The sequence below is a fragment of the Scyliorhinus torazame genome, chromosome 13 (assembly GCF_047496885.1).
Source record: "Scyliorhinus torazame isolate Kashiwa2021f chromosome 13, sScyTor2.1, whole genome shotgun sequence".
NCBI lineage: Eukaryota > Metazoa > Chordata > Chondrichthyes > Carcharhiniformes > Scyliorhinidae > Scyliorhinus > Scyliorhinus torazame.
In genome coordinates, this window is record NC_092719.1 from 35,998,471 (window position 1) to 36,016,672 (window position 18,202).

Genomic DNA, 18,202 nt, shown 5'->3' on the forward strand with positions numbered 1-18,202 from the left:
ACTGCATCCCCCCCAACACACAATGAAAGCAGGTAGCAGGAATAAATTCCATTTGCAACTGATAAGTTTTTTTCAAAATAATCTTTATTGCCACAAGTAGGCTTACATTAACACTGCAACATAGTTATGTATTCCAATAGAAGCTCCGGGGAAACTATATGAATCCAAGGAGGAAGCATGGGATTATGTGGGTGGAAACCATGTTCTTTTTTAATCAGGTAAAGTTCTCACTCTATGGTTCAAATACATTTCCTCTCTCTTGCCCTTCTCCTTTTCTCCTGCTTGCAGGGAGCATGGGTTGCCTTCCTTCGGGCAGAAGATACAGAAGTCTGAGAACACGCATGAACAGACTCAAAAACAGCTTCTTCCCCGCTGTTACCAGACTCCTAAATGACCCTCTTGTAGCCATCTGGGCTGGCCACTTACAACAAGAGACATGGATGTTCGCAAAGCCTAAAGGGAAATGTGGACAATGTAAGATTCAGGCAGGCTCAGAGCCTGAATGTATATTTGTGAACAAAGAATCCAGACAGCGTCGAAACCCCCAACCGATTAGCATTTTGATGGCCCATCTCCGTAAAACAAAGGACTGATACTCGAGTAACCGATACAATCCCAGACATTTCGGCGCCACTCCCTTTACTCAGGAAGCATCAAGAACAGGGTCAATGACCGCTTAGGACATACCCAGCCATCAAGGCACCCGCCCCTTTATTGGTTCAGATCGAATACAGTGATCAAGAACTGTTCAATTAATGGGGTCCAAACCTAAGGACCGCCCAAAAGAGCACAAAACTCCCCAAGGATAAAGAGAGACACTGCCATGTGTTCGATCTCTTTTGGATCTGGCGCTCTGGCAATGTTCATCTCCAAGTGCAGCACCGCCAGTAGCAAGTCCAAGTTCAACGCCCGCTACCAGACGGATGAGCCCAGCTGAGCAGCAGTTACTTCTCCAGACCCAGTAGATCCAGATTCGAAGAAAGGCCACTGTTCCTCTGACCTAAGCCGGGTGCCTGAAGTTAAGTACATGTTGTCATAGTTGTTAGGTGTAGTTTAACTAGTAGTGTTTATGTTGCATGTTAATCTTGTGTGTAAATAAAGTACCATTGATATTGAACTAGCTAACTGGTGTTTGGCTCTTTGATCGATACCCGGTTGAATCTTGTGGTGGTATCATTTGATACCTGGCGACTCTGAAACCAATATAATATTGATATCTAAAGAAAAAATGGCAACCTTATTGATTGCCATATTTATAGCAGGTAAACAAAGGCAACACTCTTATGGACTGACGTCATTACTACACACACCCTGTAGTTACAGGGGCTGTTTAGCACAGGGCTAAATTGCTGGCTTTGAAAGCAGACCAAGGCAGGCCAGCAGCACGGTTCAATTCCTGTAACAGCCTCCCCGAACAGGCGCCGGAATGTGGTGACTAGGGGCTTTTCACAGTAACTTCATTGGAAGCCTACTTGTGACAATAAGTGATTTTTTTTCATAGAATTTACAATGCAGAAGTGATTTTCATTTCACATTGTATACCTTGTGTTGCCCTATTATGTATTTTCTTTTATTCCCTTTTCTTCCCATGTACTAAATGATCTGTTGAGCTGCTCGCAGAAAAATACTTTTCACTGTACCTCGGTACACGTGACAAGAAACAAATCCAATCCTTCCACTCCTTCTCCAGATCAACATGAGCCACTCCAGCAGCTCTTGGTTGGCTTGGTGTGTTTGTTCACGATCACCATCTGAATTCTTTGGTAAATAACCCATAAATTGAGGGGGGGGGGGGTGGGGGCACCAACTCAAAACACTGCCCAGCCATTCCCTGCTGAAAAACAGCTCATTTCTGGAACCGTGGGCCGATGAGTGGCAACCAGACTGTCCAATCGGCGGGCTGCGTTGGGCCGTGACGAAGGGGCGGCGCAGGGCCAATGGGAGGCGGGGGTGAGGGGCGGGGCCAGCTGGCCGTGTGAGTGGGGGCGGGGAAGTGGGAGAAAGAGGGCGAGAGAGAGAGAAAAAAAGGAAAGTCGCGCCGGAGGGCGAGCGGAGCCCAGAATTACTGATCGCAGCAACCGGGAGGAGGCTCCGCAAGGGAGAGAAAATAAATAATATATTCTTCAAAAGCAATAATAATTAAAAGGGGGAAAAAGGATGCGAAAGCGCTGAGAGTTTGACCCGGTCTGTGGTTTTAATTTTCCAATGTGCCGAGAAGATGGAGCAAAGCGAAATCCTGAGGAAATTCATTGACCGGGTGCTGGCGATGAAAGTCCGCGACCAGAATGGGGAGGACAACTTTGCCAGCGACTTCATGGTCAGTTGCAATTGTGGCTTTTTGTTTTCGTCAATGGCTTCGGCCGTTCTTCTTCTCGTTTTGAATGAACTTTCCCCAGCTCGCGGAGCAGGGGTTATTACTATTACTCCGGCCGAGCGGGTCTGCCCCTGAGCAGCCTCCATCCCTCCCTTCATCTCGCCCCAGCACCGAGCTGCCGTTCGTGTGGTGGCGCCAGGGCAGCACCGCCAGCTCCAGGCTGCGCGGCCTAAGCCGCTCCCCCCCCCCCCCCCCCGGAGCCCCTCATGGCTCCTCGTTCCACTTTCTGGGAAAATAATCGGAAAGCTGCATCCCCCCCCCCCCCCTGTTCTGACCTGGGCGTCAGATCGGAGACGCGGATTATTATTTTTTTTTGTTAAATTATGGTGTGTTTTTTTTTAAGACAGTTGTGAAGTCCTGGTTGTCACAGGGTCCGGCTTGGGTATAAACTCCAGGTTTGTCGAACGAAAAGGAAATATAATGAATTTATCAGCTGTGAGTCAGAAATGTGGAGAGTTTGCGGATGTTGCGCAAGGCACAGGGGCGTTGTGTTGGCTCAAAGAAAGTATGCAATGAGTGGATTCGTGTTGTTCACTTAGGTATTTTCTAATTTTTTTGCTTCAGTGTAATACCAGGAACGCTTCCGTCCCCGATTTATCCAACAGCGGCAGGATACCGATAAGGGAAAGCAGTCCAAACATGTGTAGGTTGGGTGGACTGACCATGCTAAATTGTCCCTTAGTGACCAAAGGTGGGCAGGTTAGGTGAATTGACCATGCTAAATTGTTCCTTGGTGTCCAAAAATGTGCAGGTTAAGTGGAGTTACGGGGGATGGGACAGGGGAGTGGGCGTGGGGTGCTCTTTTGGAGGGTCGCTACAGACTCGATAGTCTGAATGGCCTCCTTCTGCATTACGAATTCTATGGTTCTATGGAATTAGTGTTTTAGTTCACTTCACTCCCAGGAATTGCATCTGGGGGAACGGTTCTGATTGAGCTATTCTTGCTGTATGAAATGAAGATTGGGCTGGATTGTGATAATTATTTTGGTTAAAGAGCCCTCTGGTATTCCACGCCTAGATTGATGAATTATTGCCACATGGGTGTAAATATTGGAGTGTGGCTGATGTCTGTGAACCTTGTCTGCAATGATTCACGGCATTTGGAAAGAAAACATTGGGAACAAGATTTTAAGTTAATTGAAAATTGCCATCAATGAATAAAAGAAGATGGTCGCAAGACATTCATAGGAGAAATCTGATAGAGCCACAATGGGTAAGAGATAATTAGGACAGATAACTAAAAGTTTAATCAAAAGGTAGACTTAAAGGAATGTAGATTGCACAGTCCTGAACCACCTCCCTAACAAAACTGTGGGTGTAGCTGCACCACATAGGTTGCAGGGCATTTAGGAATGGGCAATAAATGCTCGCGTAACCAGTGATGTCCACATTCATGAATGAATTAAACCAAAATAGGATCAATGACGTACTTGATTCCAGAATTGAAGGAGCAAAACATTAGGAGTACTGTTGGAGGTTAGATGGAGGGATGAGACCATGGATAATTTTGAAAACTACGATGAAAATTTTAAAATTGAGGTGTTGTTGGGCCAGGAGCCAATGTAGGTGAACACACACAAATGATATGCGAATGGGACTCTGTGCAACTTGAACAAAGTTTTGGATGGGCTCAAATTTAGGATGGAAGATGGGAAGCAAGCCATGTGAGTATTGGAATAGTCAAGTCGTGAGGGAACAAAGCCATAATGGTTTCAGCACTGAGTGAGTTGAGATAGATTGGAAGCTGGTACAGTTGGCGATGGTGTGAATATGTAGTGGAAAGCTCACCTTTGTATCAAATACAATAAAAGCTGAGAACTGACTGGTTCATCCTCAAGACAGTTGCTTAGGAGAAAATTGAAGTCAGTGAATATGGGAACAAAGTTTATGTCGGGGTCCGAACACACTAGATTTCTCTATATGTAGTTGGAGGAAATTTCTGCTTGTCTGGTAGTGGGTGTTAGACAAAAAAACTCTACAGAGGTGGTGGTTGTGTGGAGCTGGGTGTTGACAGTATACATGCAAAACCAGATTTTATAGAAACAGAATATGACAGTGCAAGAGGAAGCTATTTGGCCCATTGAGTTTGCACAAACTCTTTTGAAGAGTTAGTACGACTTTCACTGTTCCTATATCTCTGCAATTTTTTTCCAGTATTGGTTTCCGTTTTTGAAGTGATTAGTGAATCTGTTTCTGTCACCTTGTTGCATTGTACAAACCTCAGCCACTTGTTGCATAAAAATGTTATTCCTCGTGTAGTCTCTATTTCTTAGTCACCTTAAATTTGTGTCCTCTTGTTAAATTGACACTTAAACTGTTGGAAGCAACTTCTCTATAGCGTACTCTATCTAAACCCTTCAAGATTTTAAACATTTATACCAAATCTCTCCTTACCCCTTAACAACACCAGCTTCTCTAATCTGTTCCGCTAACTGTAGTTCCTGATCCTGAATACCACTTTTTTCCCCTATTTTTAAAATTAAGAGTATCCAATTATTTTTTTTGCAATTGAGGGGCAATTTAGTGTGGCCAATCCACTTATCCTGCACATCTTTAAGTTGTGGGGCAGAGACCCTCACAAACATGTGGAGAATGTGCAAACTCCACATGGACAGTGACCTGGGGCTGGGATCGATCCCGGGTCCTCGGTGCCATGAGGCAGCCATGCTAACCACTGTGCCACCGTGCTGCCCGATCATCATGAATAATTCTAATAAATCTTATTTGTACCCTCTCCAAGGCCATCATTCCCTTCCAAAAATATGCTGTCCAGAATTGGGACTCAATACTCCAGCTGCTGCTGAGATAATGGTTTCATTATAGGTTTTGCATAACTTCCTGGTATTTGTACTCATTGTCTCTATTTATAAAGACCAAGATCCTGCTTTGTTAACCTGTTCTGCCATTTTCAAAGATTTGTACATAAACACATCGAGATCCCACTGTTCTCGCACCCCTTCTAAAATTGTACCATTTTGTTTGTATTGTCTCTCCTTGTTCTTCTTACCCAAATTGTGCTCATACTTACCTTAAATTTCATCCCCCCCACCTATTCCCTATCTATGTCTCTCATGAGGTCTGTTGCTATCTCCATCGCTATTCAACACACTTTGAAGTTTCATATCTGCAAATTTTTTAATTGTGCCATGTAACCCCAAAGTCATTGATGTACATCAAGAAATAGCAATGGTCCTAACTTTGGACCTTGGGGAACACACTGTCTCTAGTCTACAAGACTGTCATCCACAATTGTTTCGACATAGAGTTTTACAGCACAGAAAGAGGCCCTTTAGTCGATCGTGCCTGCGCGGTCATCGAGCACCTATTTATTCTAGTCCCATTTTCCAGCATTTGGTCCGTAGCCTTGTATGTTAGCAGTTTCAAGTGTTCATCTAAATGCTTCTTAAACGTTGTGAGGGTTCCTGCCTCTACCACCCTTTCAGGTAGTGAGTTCCAGATTCCCATCACCCTCTGCGAAAAGGTTTTCCTCATCCCCCTCAAGATCTCCTGCCCCTTTCCAAATCTATGCTCCCTGGTTGTTGACCCCTCTATTGAAAAGAAAACTTCCTATCTACCCCCTATCTACTCTATCTGTCATAATTCTGCGCACTTCAATCAAGTCCCCCCCCCCCTTGGCCTTCTCTGTTCTGAGGAAAACAACCCCAGCCCAATCAGCCTATCTTCAAAGCTGAAATGTTCCAGCTCATTCAACATTTGGCAAATCTCCTCTGGATCCTTTCTAGTGCAATCACATCCTTTCTATAGTGTGGCAACCAGAGCTGCACACAGTACTCTAGTTTTTGCCGAACCAGTGTTTTGTCATAGGTCCATCATAACCTCCCTGCTCTTCTATGCCTTGGCTAATAAAAGACAAGTATCCCATATGCCTTCTTAACCATCTTTTTAAAAAATATATATATTTTTTTATTCTCCTTTTTCACATTTTCTCCCAAATTTAAACCCAATAATAATCAGTAACGAATGTAATGTCAATCCCCATATCAATAACAACAATCCCATCCTCCCACCAAACCCCCAAACATTTGCCCCCATGTTAACATAAACAAATGACAAAGAGGAATCAGGAATCACCCATAGTCACCATTAGCACATAAAGTTTCTCCCCCCCCCCCCCTCTCCCCAACCCTCCCAGCCCTAACCCCCATAATGTTCGATGTGATCCAATTCTCGAAAGTGCATAATGAATAACGCCCATGAATTGTAGAATCCCTCCACCCTTCCCCTCAGTTCAAATTTTATCTTTTTAAGCGTCAAGAATTCCAGCAGGTCCCCCCGCCACGCCAGGGCACAGGGTGGAGAGGTTGATCTCCACTGTAACAGGATCCGCCTTTGGGCGATCAATGAGACGAAGACTACAACATCTACAACATCCGGAGCATCTCACACCAGAACCCCTCCTCCATACCCTCTCCCAACTCTTCCTCCCACTTTGCCTTGATCCCTTCTAGCGTCGCCTCCTCCTTCTCCACAATAGCCCCGTAAACCGCCGATACTACCCCCTTCTCCAGTCCCCCTGTCGTCAGCGCCTCCTCCAGCAATGTGGAAGCTGGCTCTACTGGGAAGCTCTGTATCTCCTTTTTGGCAAAGTCCTGAACCTGCATGTATCTAAATATTTTCCCATGTTCTAGCCCATACTTCACTCCCAGCTCCTTCAATCTCTCAAAATGACCCCCAAGAAACAAATCCTTTAGTGTCCTAATTCCTTTCTCCTCCCATCTCCGAAAATTTCCATCCCACTTCCCTGGCTCAAGTCTATGGTTCCCCTGAATCGGCATTTCCCTTGCCCTGCCCCCAACCCGAAGTGCTGTAGAAACTGCCTCCAAATTCTCAACGAAGCTATTACTACCGCTTCTTAACCATCTTATCTACCTGTCCTGCTGCCTTCCGGGATCTTAGAACATGTGCACCACAAGGTCCCTCTGTCTTCCTAGCATCTTACCATTTACTGTTTGTTCCCTTGCATTGTTAGTCCTCCCAAAAAGCATAACCTGACACTTTTGAGGGTTAAATTTAATTTGCCACTGTTCCGCCCATCTGATCAGTCCGTCTGTATCATCCTGGTTTTGTTTCGAAGGCACAACTGTCCCTTTAATTCCATAAGCTTTAGTTTTGTTGTTCTCGTTTTAGTCTGTACTTGTCCAAGTGATTGTTAATTTTCGGTCAGATTATTGTAGATTTTGTGATCACTTTGCTGAAGGCTAACATGTGGATGAGAAATATGATGGAGCTATTGATAGATCCTTGTTGGATTTCAGAAATAATGATGCAGGCATGGGAAGAGAAACCATTGCTGGTGATGTATTGACCTTGATTGGATAGATATATTGAACTGAAGTGAGGGTAAATCTGACTAGTTAGGCGATGGAGAGGTGTTGGAGTAGGATGCTGTCAAAAGCTGATGGCAGGTTGCTCAGGGTGAAGCGTAGGATGTCATTTGTAATTTTAGATCCATTTTCAGTACTGTGGTGGGGCAGAGATGTGATTGGAGGGATTCGAGAATGAAGTTCCAGGGAAGATGGGTGCAGATTTGGGAAGGCAATGGCATATTTAAAGACTTTGGAAAGGGCAGGTAGTTTGTGAGGACGGAGAGGTGAGATGATGGCAGAGTTGAAACGGCCACACCTAGAACCATAGAATTAGAACCATAGAATTTACAGTGCAGAAGGAGGCCATTCGGCTCATCGAGTCTGGACTGGTCCTTGGAAAGAACACTCTATTTAAGCCCACGCCACCACCCTATTATGGGGAAGAGGAGAAACCAGGGTTAATTTAACATTCCAGAATGATCCTGGAATAGTGAACAATTTTGAGAGTTCAGAGCAAGAACTGACTTATGCTTTGTGGTCCATCCAGATCTAACAATGAATGGCTGAACTGGTTGTGTACCATAAGTGTTCAAGTCTGTGTCTCGGACTTAAGACAGGGTGCGGAAAAGACAAGCGAAAAATGAACTGATTGTATTAATAAGTTCAATTTAACAAATGGTGATGGCTAGTCGGCCGGGGGGGGGGGGGGGGGGGGGGGGGGTGGGGGGCTTGGAAGCCGCCCCGTCCAGGCTGATCACATGGGGACTGAATGGGCCGGTCAAGAGGGCTCGCGTGTTCGTGCATTTGAGGGAACTGAAGGCGGACGTGGCAAAGCTACAAGAGACACATCTAAAGGTTACAGACGAGATTGAGGAAGGGGTGGGTTAGCCAAGTGTTCCACTCAGAATAGGACTCAAAGACCAGTGGGGTAGCGATCTTGATCAGCAAATGAGTGGCATTCGAGACAGGGAGAATCGTGTCAGACAAGGGGGGTAGGTACATAATGGTGAGGGGGTGCGAGTGGTACTCCAGGACAGGGAGGAGGCCGGCTGCAGCAAAGGAATTGAAGGGTTTTATGGAACAGATGGGGGGGGGGGGTAGACACATGGAGGTTTGCACGGCCGAGGACGAAGGAGTTTTCCTTTTTTTCACATGTCCACAAGGTATACTCTCGCATCGACTTTTTTGTTCTGAGCAGGGCGCTAATACTGATGGTGGTGGATACTGAGTATTCGGCAATTGCAGTGTCGGATCATGCCCCGCACTGGGTGGATCTACGGGTTAGTGTGGAGAGAGGGCAACGCCTGCTGTGGAGTTGCTAGCGGACGAGGCGGTCTGTGGGCGTGTGGCGGGTTAACAAGTCCATCCAGAACTACCTGGAAACAAATGATACGGGGGAGGTCTCTGCAGCAACGGTCTGGGAAGCTTTGAAGGCAGTAGTCAGAGGGGAATTAATCTCGATACGGGCCCACAGAAAAAAGGTCGAACGGGCTGAGGGGGATAGATTAGTGGAGGAGATACTCCAGGTGGACAGGAGATACTCAGAGGCCCCGGACGCGGGGCTACTGAGGGAGCGGCGGAGGCTACAGGTGGAGTTTGGGCTATTGACCACAGGGAAAGCAGTGGAACAGTTGAGGAAGGCAAGGGGGGCGATCTATGAGTACGGGGAAAAGGCAAGCAGAATGTTGGCGCACCAGCTCAGGAAAAGAGATGCGGCCAGGGAGATAGGTAACGTAAAGAGTAGAGACGGTAATACTGTCCTGGACCCAGCAGGGGTGAATGAGGTGTTTAAGGACTTTTATAATAAATTATATGAGTCGGAACCCAGACTGGGGTGGTGGGGATGAGGCAATTTCTGGATCAGTTGAGGTTCCCGAGGGTGGAGCAGGACCTGGTGGAGGGGATGGGAGCCCCAATTGAGAGTGAGGAAATAATCAAGGGGCTGGAGGGCATGCAATCGGGCAAGGCCCCGGGGCCTGACGGCTACCCGGTGGAATTCTACAAGATGTTTTCAGGGATATTGAGCCCACTGTGGTGAGGACATTTAATGAAGCAAGAGAGAAGGGAGTTCTCCCCCCAAGAACGTCGCAGGTCTCAATTTCATTGATCTTGAAACGGGAGAAGGATCCTGAGCAATGTGGGTCATACAGGCCGATTTCTCTACTGATTATGGATGCCAAACCGCTGGCTAAGATACTGGCCACAAGGATAGAGGACTGTGTCTCAGGGGTGATGGAAGATCAGATGGGATTTGTTAAGGGCAGGCAACTCGAGGCCAATGTTCGAAGGCTTCGAAATGTTATTATGATGCCCTCAGAAGGGGAGGTGGTGGTAGCGATGGATGCGGAGAAGGCTTTTGATCGGGTGGAGTGGAATTACCTGTGGGAAGCGCTGGGAAGGTTTGGGTTTGGTGGGGGCTTGATTGACTGGGTGCGGTTGCTCTATCAGGCACCAGTAGCGAGTGTGCGTATGAACCGGCTGAGGTCGGGGTATTTTGAACTACACCGAGGGATGAGGCAAGGGTGCTCCCTCTCCCCGTTCCTGTTTGCTCTGGCCATAGAGCCGTTGGCCATGGCGTTACAAGCCTCTAGGAACTGGAAAGGGCTGGTTCAGGAGGGTGGGGGGAGCACCGTGTCTCGCTCTACGCAGGTGACCTGCTCTTGTACATTTCGTACCCGTTGGAGGGGATGGGGGAAGTAATGCTAATCTTGGGGGAATTTGGCAATTTTTCAGGGTATAAATTGAACATGGGGAAAAGCGAGATGTTTGCGATCCAGGCAAGAGGGCAGGAGAAGAGACTGGGAGAGCTGCTGTTTTGAATGGTCGGAAGAGCTTTCCATATCTGGGAATCCAGGTTGCCTGGAAATGGGAGGTACTACACAAGTTAAACCTATCCCAGTTGGTAGAGCAAATGGAAGGGGACTTTAAGAGATGGGACATGCTCTCGCTATCACTGCCGGGGAGGGTACAGACCATGAAAATGACGTTCCTCCCCAGATTTCTGTTTGTCTTTCAGTGCTTCCCTATCTTCATTCCTAAGGCCTTTTTCAAGCGGGTGAATAAGATTATTTTGGGCTTTGTGTGGGCGAGTAAAATCCCGCGAGTGAAGAAAGTGTTGCTGGAGTGCAGTCGGGGGAAGGGTGGGTTGGCGCTGCCGAACTTCTGCAATTACTACTGGGCGGGTAAAATAGCCATGATCAGGAAGTGGGTAGTGGGGGAGGGGTCGGCATTGGAGCGGATGGAGCGGCGTCGTGTAAAGACATCAGTCTGGGAGCATTAGTAACGACACCTCTGCCGTTCTCGCCGTCCCGATACTCCACAGGTCCGGTGATAGTGGAGGCTCTGAGGATCTGGCGCAGTGGAGGAGATATAAGAGAGTGGAGGGAGCATCCATTTGGACCCCGATTTATGACAACCACAGGTTTGGACCGGGTAGGCTAGATGGCGGGTTCCGGAGTTGGCAGAGGGCAGGAATTAGAAGGATGGGGGATCTATTTAGAGCTGGGATCTATGAAAGCTTTGGAGGATAAATTTTAATTGCCCGCAGGGAATGGTGTTGCTAACTTTGCCTTAGTTCAATTGCTCTGTTTTATTACCTTTGCTCTTGAGTCGCCAGGTATCTTTATGATACCGCCACGGGGTTCAAGTCCGAGTAATGATCAATAATCCAATACACCGATTAGTAGATTTAAATCAAAGCACATTTATAATACACAGTAATCGCTACTATTAGTATGCAGATGGCTGTTGTTTTGTTATGCTGATGGTTGCTGGTATCGATATTGCCTGGCCTTTCCAGAGGTAAATACACAGCCTACCTGCAGCTGCTGGTTTTTGTCTTGTTGGCTGACTTTCCCATCAGCCTTTGCCGTTCGCCATTTTGAATCGGGAGTTGGCCATTTTAAGTGGCTACAATGGTTTGGGGTATTTGCAGGTGCGCGACTTCCTGAGAAAACAGGTGCCGCTTTTCCGCTGCTGCTGCCACGGGGGATACAGGATAGAGTAGTTTCCAGTTTCTGGGTGTGAGAGGGGAAGGTATCGGATATTTACCAGGAGCTTTCGGAGGCGGAGGAATCTCCGGTGAAGGAGCTTAAGAGCAAGTGCGAGGATGAGCTAGGAAGAGAGATAGAGGCGGGTCTATGGGCGGATGCCTTAAGCAGGGTTAATACTTTAGCTCACTGGGTAAATCGCTGGCTTTTAAAGCAGACCAAGGCAGGCCAGCAGCACGGTTCAATTCCCGTAACAGCCTCCCCGAACAGGAGCTGGAATGTGGCAACTGGGGGCTTTTCACAGTAACTTCATTGAAGCCTACTCGTGACAATAAGCGATTTTCATTTCATTTTTCATTTCATGTGCCAGGCATAGCCTGATACAATTTAAGGTAGTCTACCGGGCACACATGACAGTGGCCAGGGTGAGCAAGTTTTTCAGGGTAGAGGACTGGTGTGCGAGTGCGCGGGAAGCCCAGCAAATCATGTCCACCTGTTTTGGGCAAGCCTGAAGCTTAGAGGGTTTTGGCAGGGTTTTGCTAAAAACACGGGTGGTGCCGAGTCCGGAGGTAGTGATCTTCGGAGTGTCGGAAGATCCGGGAATTCAGGGGGCGAAAGAGGCCGATGTCCTGGCCTTTGTCTCCCTGGTAGCCCGGAGACGGATCTTATTAATGTGGAGGGACTCTAAGCCCCCGAGTGTAGAGACCTGGGTTAGTGACATGGCTGGGTTTCTCAGTCTTGAGAAAGTAAAGTTTCCCTTAAGAGGGTCAAAGTTAGGGTTCTCCCGGAGGTGGCAGCCGTTCATCGACTTTCTCGGGGAAAATAAAAAATGTCAGCAGATGCATTATTCCAGGGGGGTGGGGCGGGGATTGTTGTTGTATGGTTGAGGTGTGTGAAGATTGGGCCGGGGGGGGGGGGGGGGAGAATGTTTATGTTACCATGTTGATGTCATTGTTTTTGTTACTGTTATAAAAATTTTCAAATGCCTTAATAAAATATTATTTAAAAAAAAAGTTAAATTTAACAAAATAATTCAACTGCTGAAAAATTTGTGCTTAATTTTTTTTGTTTAATGAACAGTTAAACCTTATTTTGCCCTATCTTTTAACAACTTCATTTATACTTTATTTCTTGATAAATGTACTGAGATTTGTTGCTAACTAATGGTTGACTAATCAAACAAATTGACTATTTTTTGTGTGGTGGTTATGGAAAGAAAGCATATATCCCAAGGGATTCTCGGCTCCATTTCCAATTGGATAACAAAGGTTAGATTCACTTCGTGTTGATGCAGAAGTAAATGTCTCCCAGCTATGCCTTGCATTATCTTACAAACCTTTCGTTTATATTTCTTAATGAGATAGTAACTTTTACTAATTGCTTTTGTGCATCACATATGACGCAACACGTCATTAAAATTCAGTGAAGCAGTCTATTGGATGTGCTGTAATTTTAAAATGCCTTGCTGGCAGAAATTGTTATTTTAACAATTTCAGTTCAAAAAGTAGATGAAGAAAATTTTGTAAACTTGTTGGTTTTGAGTCATAAGTTTATCTATTGTGTTGTATATTTGGAGTTTAATATAAAAATAGTATGCAGAATATCTGTTACTGTTTGTGGCCTTGATGCAGGATGTTGCAAAGTCCTTTTTTTAAAGTTGAGATATATCATGCAATATGGAATTAAGCTGAATATTAATGTTTTGAACCATGCAACTTAGAAGGAGGTGCTTAACAGTTTGAATGTGCCCAAATGAATGTATTTCACCTAATTTAGTTTTCCTATTAGTTACATCTCAGGATTTCTTCTTGTACATCTATATCCATACATCCATTAATCCAGTACTTCCACCACTAATTCCTTTCTCTGCAGCCTCTGTAACACCTCTACCCCACCTCACAGTCTTTGTGTGAATCTAAGTCTCAACTTTTTTTTTTAGTTGTTGGCATTATTTATTGGGTGACAATCTATCTCCTATACTGGATCCTTACAGTGAGATGAACTAGTGTTTGAACATGGGAGCAGATGGTAGCCCTTTTAGAATTTTCTCATTCTGTTTTGCCACAGGAGCGGGATAGAGCATGACACAATCATACTGGCACATCAGAGATGAGAGAACTGCTTTAGATGTACAGATGTTGAAAAAAAATTAGCTTAGTGACATTTCTGTTGCGGAATTGTTTGTCGAGTAGAAGTATCTGTACCTTTCCCACGCTACTTGTGGAGTAGCTACAATAGGAATGTACAATTTTAGTTTAGTTTATCTGGCAGTTTGTCAGTGTTCTGGTTCAGCCTGAGACAGTGGCCAGGGATGCAATAGGTGACCAGGGAACAGTTTGGCTGGGACCAAAGATGATGGCTTTGGTTTTCCCATTGTTTAACTGGTAAACGTAGAAGCAGAGGAGAAGTTGAAAGATATATGGTGGTGAATCTCCAAGTTTGATGTTGCAATCATATTCCCATAGCAGTCCTTTACATACATTCAGCACGCTCTGTATGAAGTAGTTTAGTTCAAACACTTCTACCCAGTCTTCATGCTTGAAGCTGAGCATCTGTGAAGAGAGATTGACTTGGGAAGATCTGGGCTGGCTTGAATGAGAATATTACTTCAACTGTTTTGAAGTTTGGTGATCAGTACAAGTGAGAATACATGAAGACTGTATTGTTGATTTTAAGTATACTTTGTAGTTGAAACAAAGTAGGGATCTTGATGCAGAAATTAGGATGTTTCTTTGAAGAAAGTTGAAAACAATATTTGCCAAACACTCATGTCTGTGCTAGAGGGAAACTACAGTATGCATATCTCCAAACTGATGCAGACTGTAACCTAAAAATGTTTAAGTTTTAACTGGGAGAAAAATTAAATGGTAAATATAATTTCCAGGAATAAAATTGGTTGTATTTGTGCTCTGGTCTCATCAGCTGTCCTTGCCTTCAATGCAGCAGTATGCTATTGCAGAAGGGGAGGCATGGTTTTCTCAGTTGTCTAAATGGCTAGTGGTCTAAATGGCTAGTGTGTAGTGCATTTAACGTCAACAGCCCAGATTAGATTCCTGTTGGCTGAGTTGGATTTGGGGCTTACCTCCTTGCCCTGCTCGTGAGAGTGGAAGGCAAAACATGACTCAAGAAAATGGCTCAGAATGAAGCATGAGCAAGGAGCTGCTTTCGGACAGAGCACACATGATTGAATTAATTGCATGAATAGCTTTGTTTCTCAGCAGATATGGTAATTTCTAGAAACCTCCATCTAGCATGTTTTAGAATTTTCTTTCAATGAGTATCTCACATTTGCTGAAAGCAAATTAGATTGAAATTGAAACACAATTTAAGAAAATTTTGGGGGAAAAAAATCATGTAACTATTTTGAGTAGGAACTTAAATACATACAGCTAAGTTACTTTTGTCAGGCATAAGTTTGGTATAGTATTTACAGATCTGTCAATGTATGCATTAGGTGGCCGGTTATCGATCTTCTATAAATCATTTACTATCTCTTGCATTGCTTTTTTCAAGAACTGGAATGAAAATTAAAGCATGTTTATACTTTATATTTATGGATAACTAGCGCTTGCACTTGTACACAAAGATAAATGAGGTGCAAAGATACTAAGACTCTAAGATTGGGGCAGTTATAGTTCAGAAGCTGCAAAGTGCTCATAAAGAATTTTGGAATTTGTGGCAAACCTCTCCAATATGCTTGGAATGTATGAATCTAATAGGACAATTGCATAAGGCAGAAATGTAAAAGTTGCCCTTGTTATTACAAGGGGAGAGCAATTCAGTTGACCTAAAATATCACTGCAAGTGGACAGTTTGTGAAGATCATCTGAACATTACACTTATTGTGTCAGTGAACTTATTTAATGCGGGGGTTATTAATATTTTAAGGATTTTCGCTGTTTTACTTTCTTACAGACGGGGTCATTGTGCATTTACTATGCTATACGTATCGCATGTTGCTGTGGATCTGGAGTTTCATGTAGGCCAGACCAGATAAAGGTGGTAGGTTTCCTTCCCCAAAGGGCACGAGTAAACCAGAGGGCATTAGTAAACAACAATCAATGATGGTTTCATGGTCACCGTTACTCAGACTAGTCTTATATTCCAAATTTATTAATTGAATTTAAATTTCACCAGTGTCTCTAGGTTATTAGTCCAGTGACATTACCACTGTGCCACTGATTTGTTGTTGATTCTACTGACTCCATAATCTTGTGTCTTGGCAGTGTGTTCCAGAAGCAATGACTCTCTGCAAGATGAAAAACTTGCTACCTTCTAAAGTAACTTCTCTTTTCCTTTGAATTTAATATTATAACCCAACTTACTTGGTAACTTTTATATGTCTTCTAAGTGTGTTTCTCCAATGTAAATAATTTTGGACCTTTGCCTCATAAAAGTAGAGTTCCAAAGATTGATGGTATCCCAGTCATCCTCCCATGGACCTTTCCTATAGCCTTAGTATTTTTCACTCTTTGCAAGCACTAGATCTGGTGTCACACTTGAAGTGTGAATGTACCAAAGCCTTGTCACATGGTCGTTGAACCTATTGATAAAATAGTCTTCAGCCTATTTATTTTCCATAACTATGACTACATACTGTTGTGCATCTTTAATGAGTGAATGAGAGAAACCAGTTAGGTACTGATTTATTACTTTCAGTAGGTGATCTGTATGACATAGTTTTATAATACTTAGGTGCATATGTTCAATGCAATAATAGGCCCACCTTCTCTAAATCAGCCTGCGATCTATCAATTTATTTTGAATTACTAATTCCCATCCACATTTTTCTTTTCAAATCAAGATTAATCTTAATCACCATTATTGTGTATGAATGCAGTATAAAACTAAATGGGAAAACTTATAAGGGGATGGTGTTTAACTGCAGCATGACACTGGGTCTTGTAGATGTTTGAACTTTTCTTCTCTTCTAACCCTCCCTGCCCATCTACCGTATAAATGTCTGTCAGCAAAATGTCTGTCAGCATCATAGGAAGTTAACTATGTACTATTTTGGGGTACATGCTTTGTGAATAGTTGAATCCATTTCTTATACCAGCAGCTTTAAAAAGCCGAACTGTGTGAGGCACAGTGCCATTATGTAATTCATTAAAAAAGTGCACTTAGATTTGAGGCAATTTTCTTTCCTAGGTAAAAGTTTACTATTTACTATTTAGGTAAAAGTTCCTGAGGTCTCTAAATTTCATGCACAGTAGCTGATGTCTTTATAACTTATTTGCACAGCCTGATACTGTTGAAAAGCAATGATAGCTCTTCTATTTCATCACTGCCGCAATGTGATGTTGTTTTGAGATACTATTGTTTCTGTGGACGAACCGCCGCTGTTGCTGTTTGAGTATTACTGTAATAAAGTGACTAAAATACAGGGATACTTTGTAACTTATTGGATCAGAGTTTAGTATTTTGATCAATTACAGGAAATTGTCGCTTTACGCCGACGACCTGCTTCTGTATATTTCTGACCCGTTACGGGGGATGGGGGAGATTATGCGGATCTTAGGGGGATTCGGTCGGTTTCGGGGTATAAAGTGAGATGTTCGCGATCCAGTCGAGGGGGCAGGAGAGGAAACAGGGAGAGCTGCTGTTTAGAGTGGTGGGAAGGAGTTTTTGCTCCATGGGACTCCAGGTGGCATGGGAATGGGAGACATTGCACAAGCTAAACTTGTCCAGGCTTGTTTTGGGGGGGGGGGGGGGGGGGGTGAGAGAGAGCGAGCGTGTAGAGGCGGCATCATGCAAGGACACAAGTCTGAGGGCACTGATAACGGCACCTCTGCCGTTCTCGCCAGCCCGGTACTCTACAAGCCTGGTGGTGGTGGCGGCACTGAGAGTCTGGGGGCAGTGGTGGAATATAGGAGGGCGGAGGGACCATCGGTCTGAGCCCTGATTTACAATAACCATTGGTTTGTACCGGGAAGGCTGGATGGAGGGACGGAGAGCAGGGATCAAGCGAATGGGAGATTCATTTATAGATGGGAGCTTCCCCTGTTTGAAGGATTTGGAGGAAAAATTTGAACTGCCAGCAGAGAATGGGTTTAGGTATCTGCAGGTACGGGATTTTTTGAGAAGGCAGGTTCCGACCTTTCCGCTCCTGCCACCACGGGGGATACAAGACAGGGTAGTTTCCAGAACGGGGGTGGGAGAGGGGAAGGTATCGGATATCTACAAAGAGCTTATGGAGTCGGAGGAAACTCAGATAGAGGAGCTAACGGGCATTTTCTTTCCTAGTTCTGTACTATTTAGGTAAAAGTTCCTGAGGTCTCTAAATTTCATGCACAGTAGCTAATGTCTTTATAACTTATTTGCACAAGATGAGCTAGGGGGAGAGATAGAGGAGGGTTTGTGGGCGGATGCCTTAGGCAGAGTTAACACATCCTCATCAGGTGCCAGGCTCAGCCTGATACAATTTAAGGTAGTCCACTGGGGCACACACGACGGTGGCCCGGATGAGCAAGGTTTTTGGGATAGAGGACAGGTGTGTGAGGTGCGCGTGA

At 44.7% G+C, this 18,202-nt stretch overlaps 1 protein-coding gene across 6 annotated transcripts in view; it reads left to right on the top strand.

Annotated features, from left to right (window-relative positions):
- Positions 1 to 1,983: 1,983 nt before the first annotated feature.
- LOC140387960 (tyrosine-protein phosphatase non-receptor type 12-like) overlaps positions 1,984 to 18,202 on the top strand; it is a 198,333-nt gene continuing 182,114 nt past the window's right edge. For all 6 annotated transcript variants that reach the window (XM_072471346.1, XM_072471345.1, XM_072471348.1 and 3 more), the window contains exon 1: positions 1,984 to 2,317. Coding sequence is in view for 5 of the 6 variants with exons in the window: in XM_072471345.1 (XP_072327446.1) it covers positions 2,219 to 2,317 (99 nt within the window). In the remaining variant the exon portion in view is untranslated. The remainder of the gene's footprint in view (positions 2,318 to 18,202) is intronic.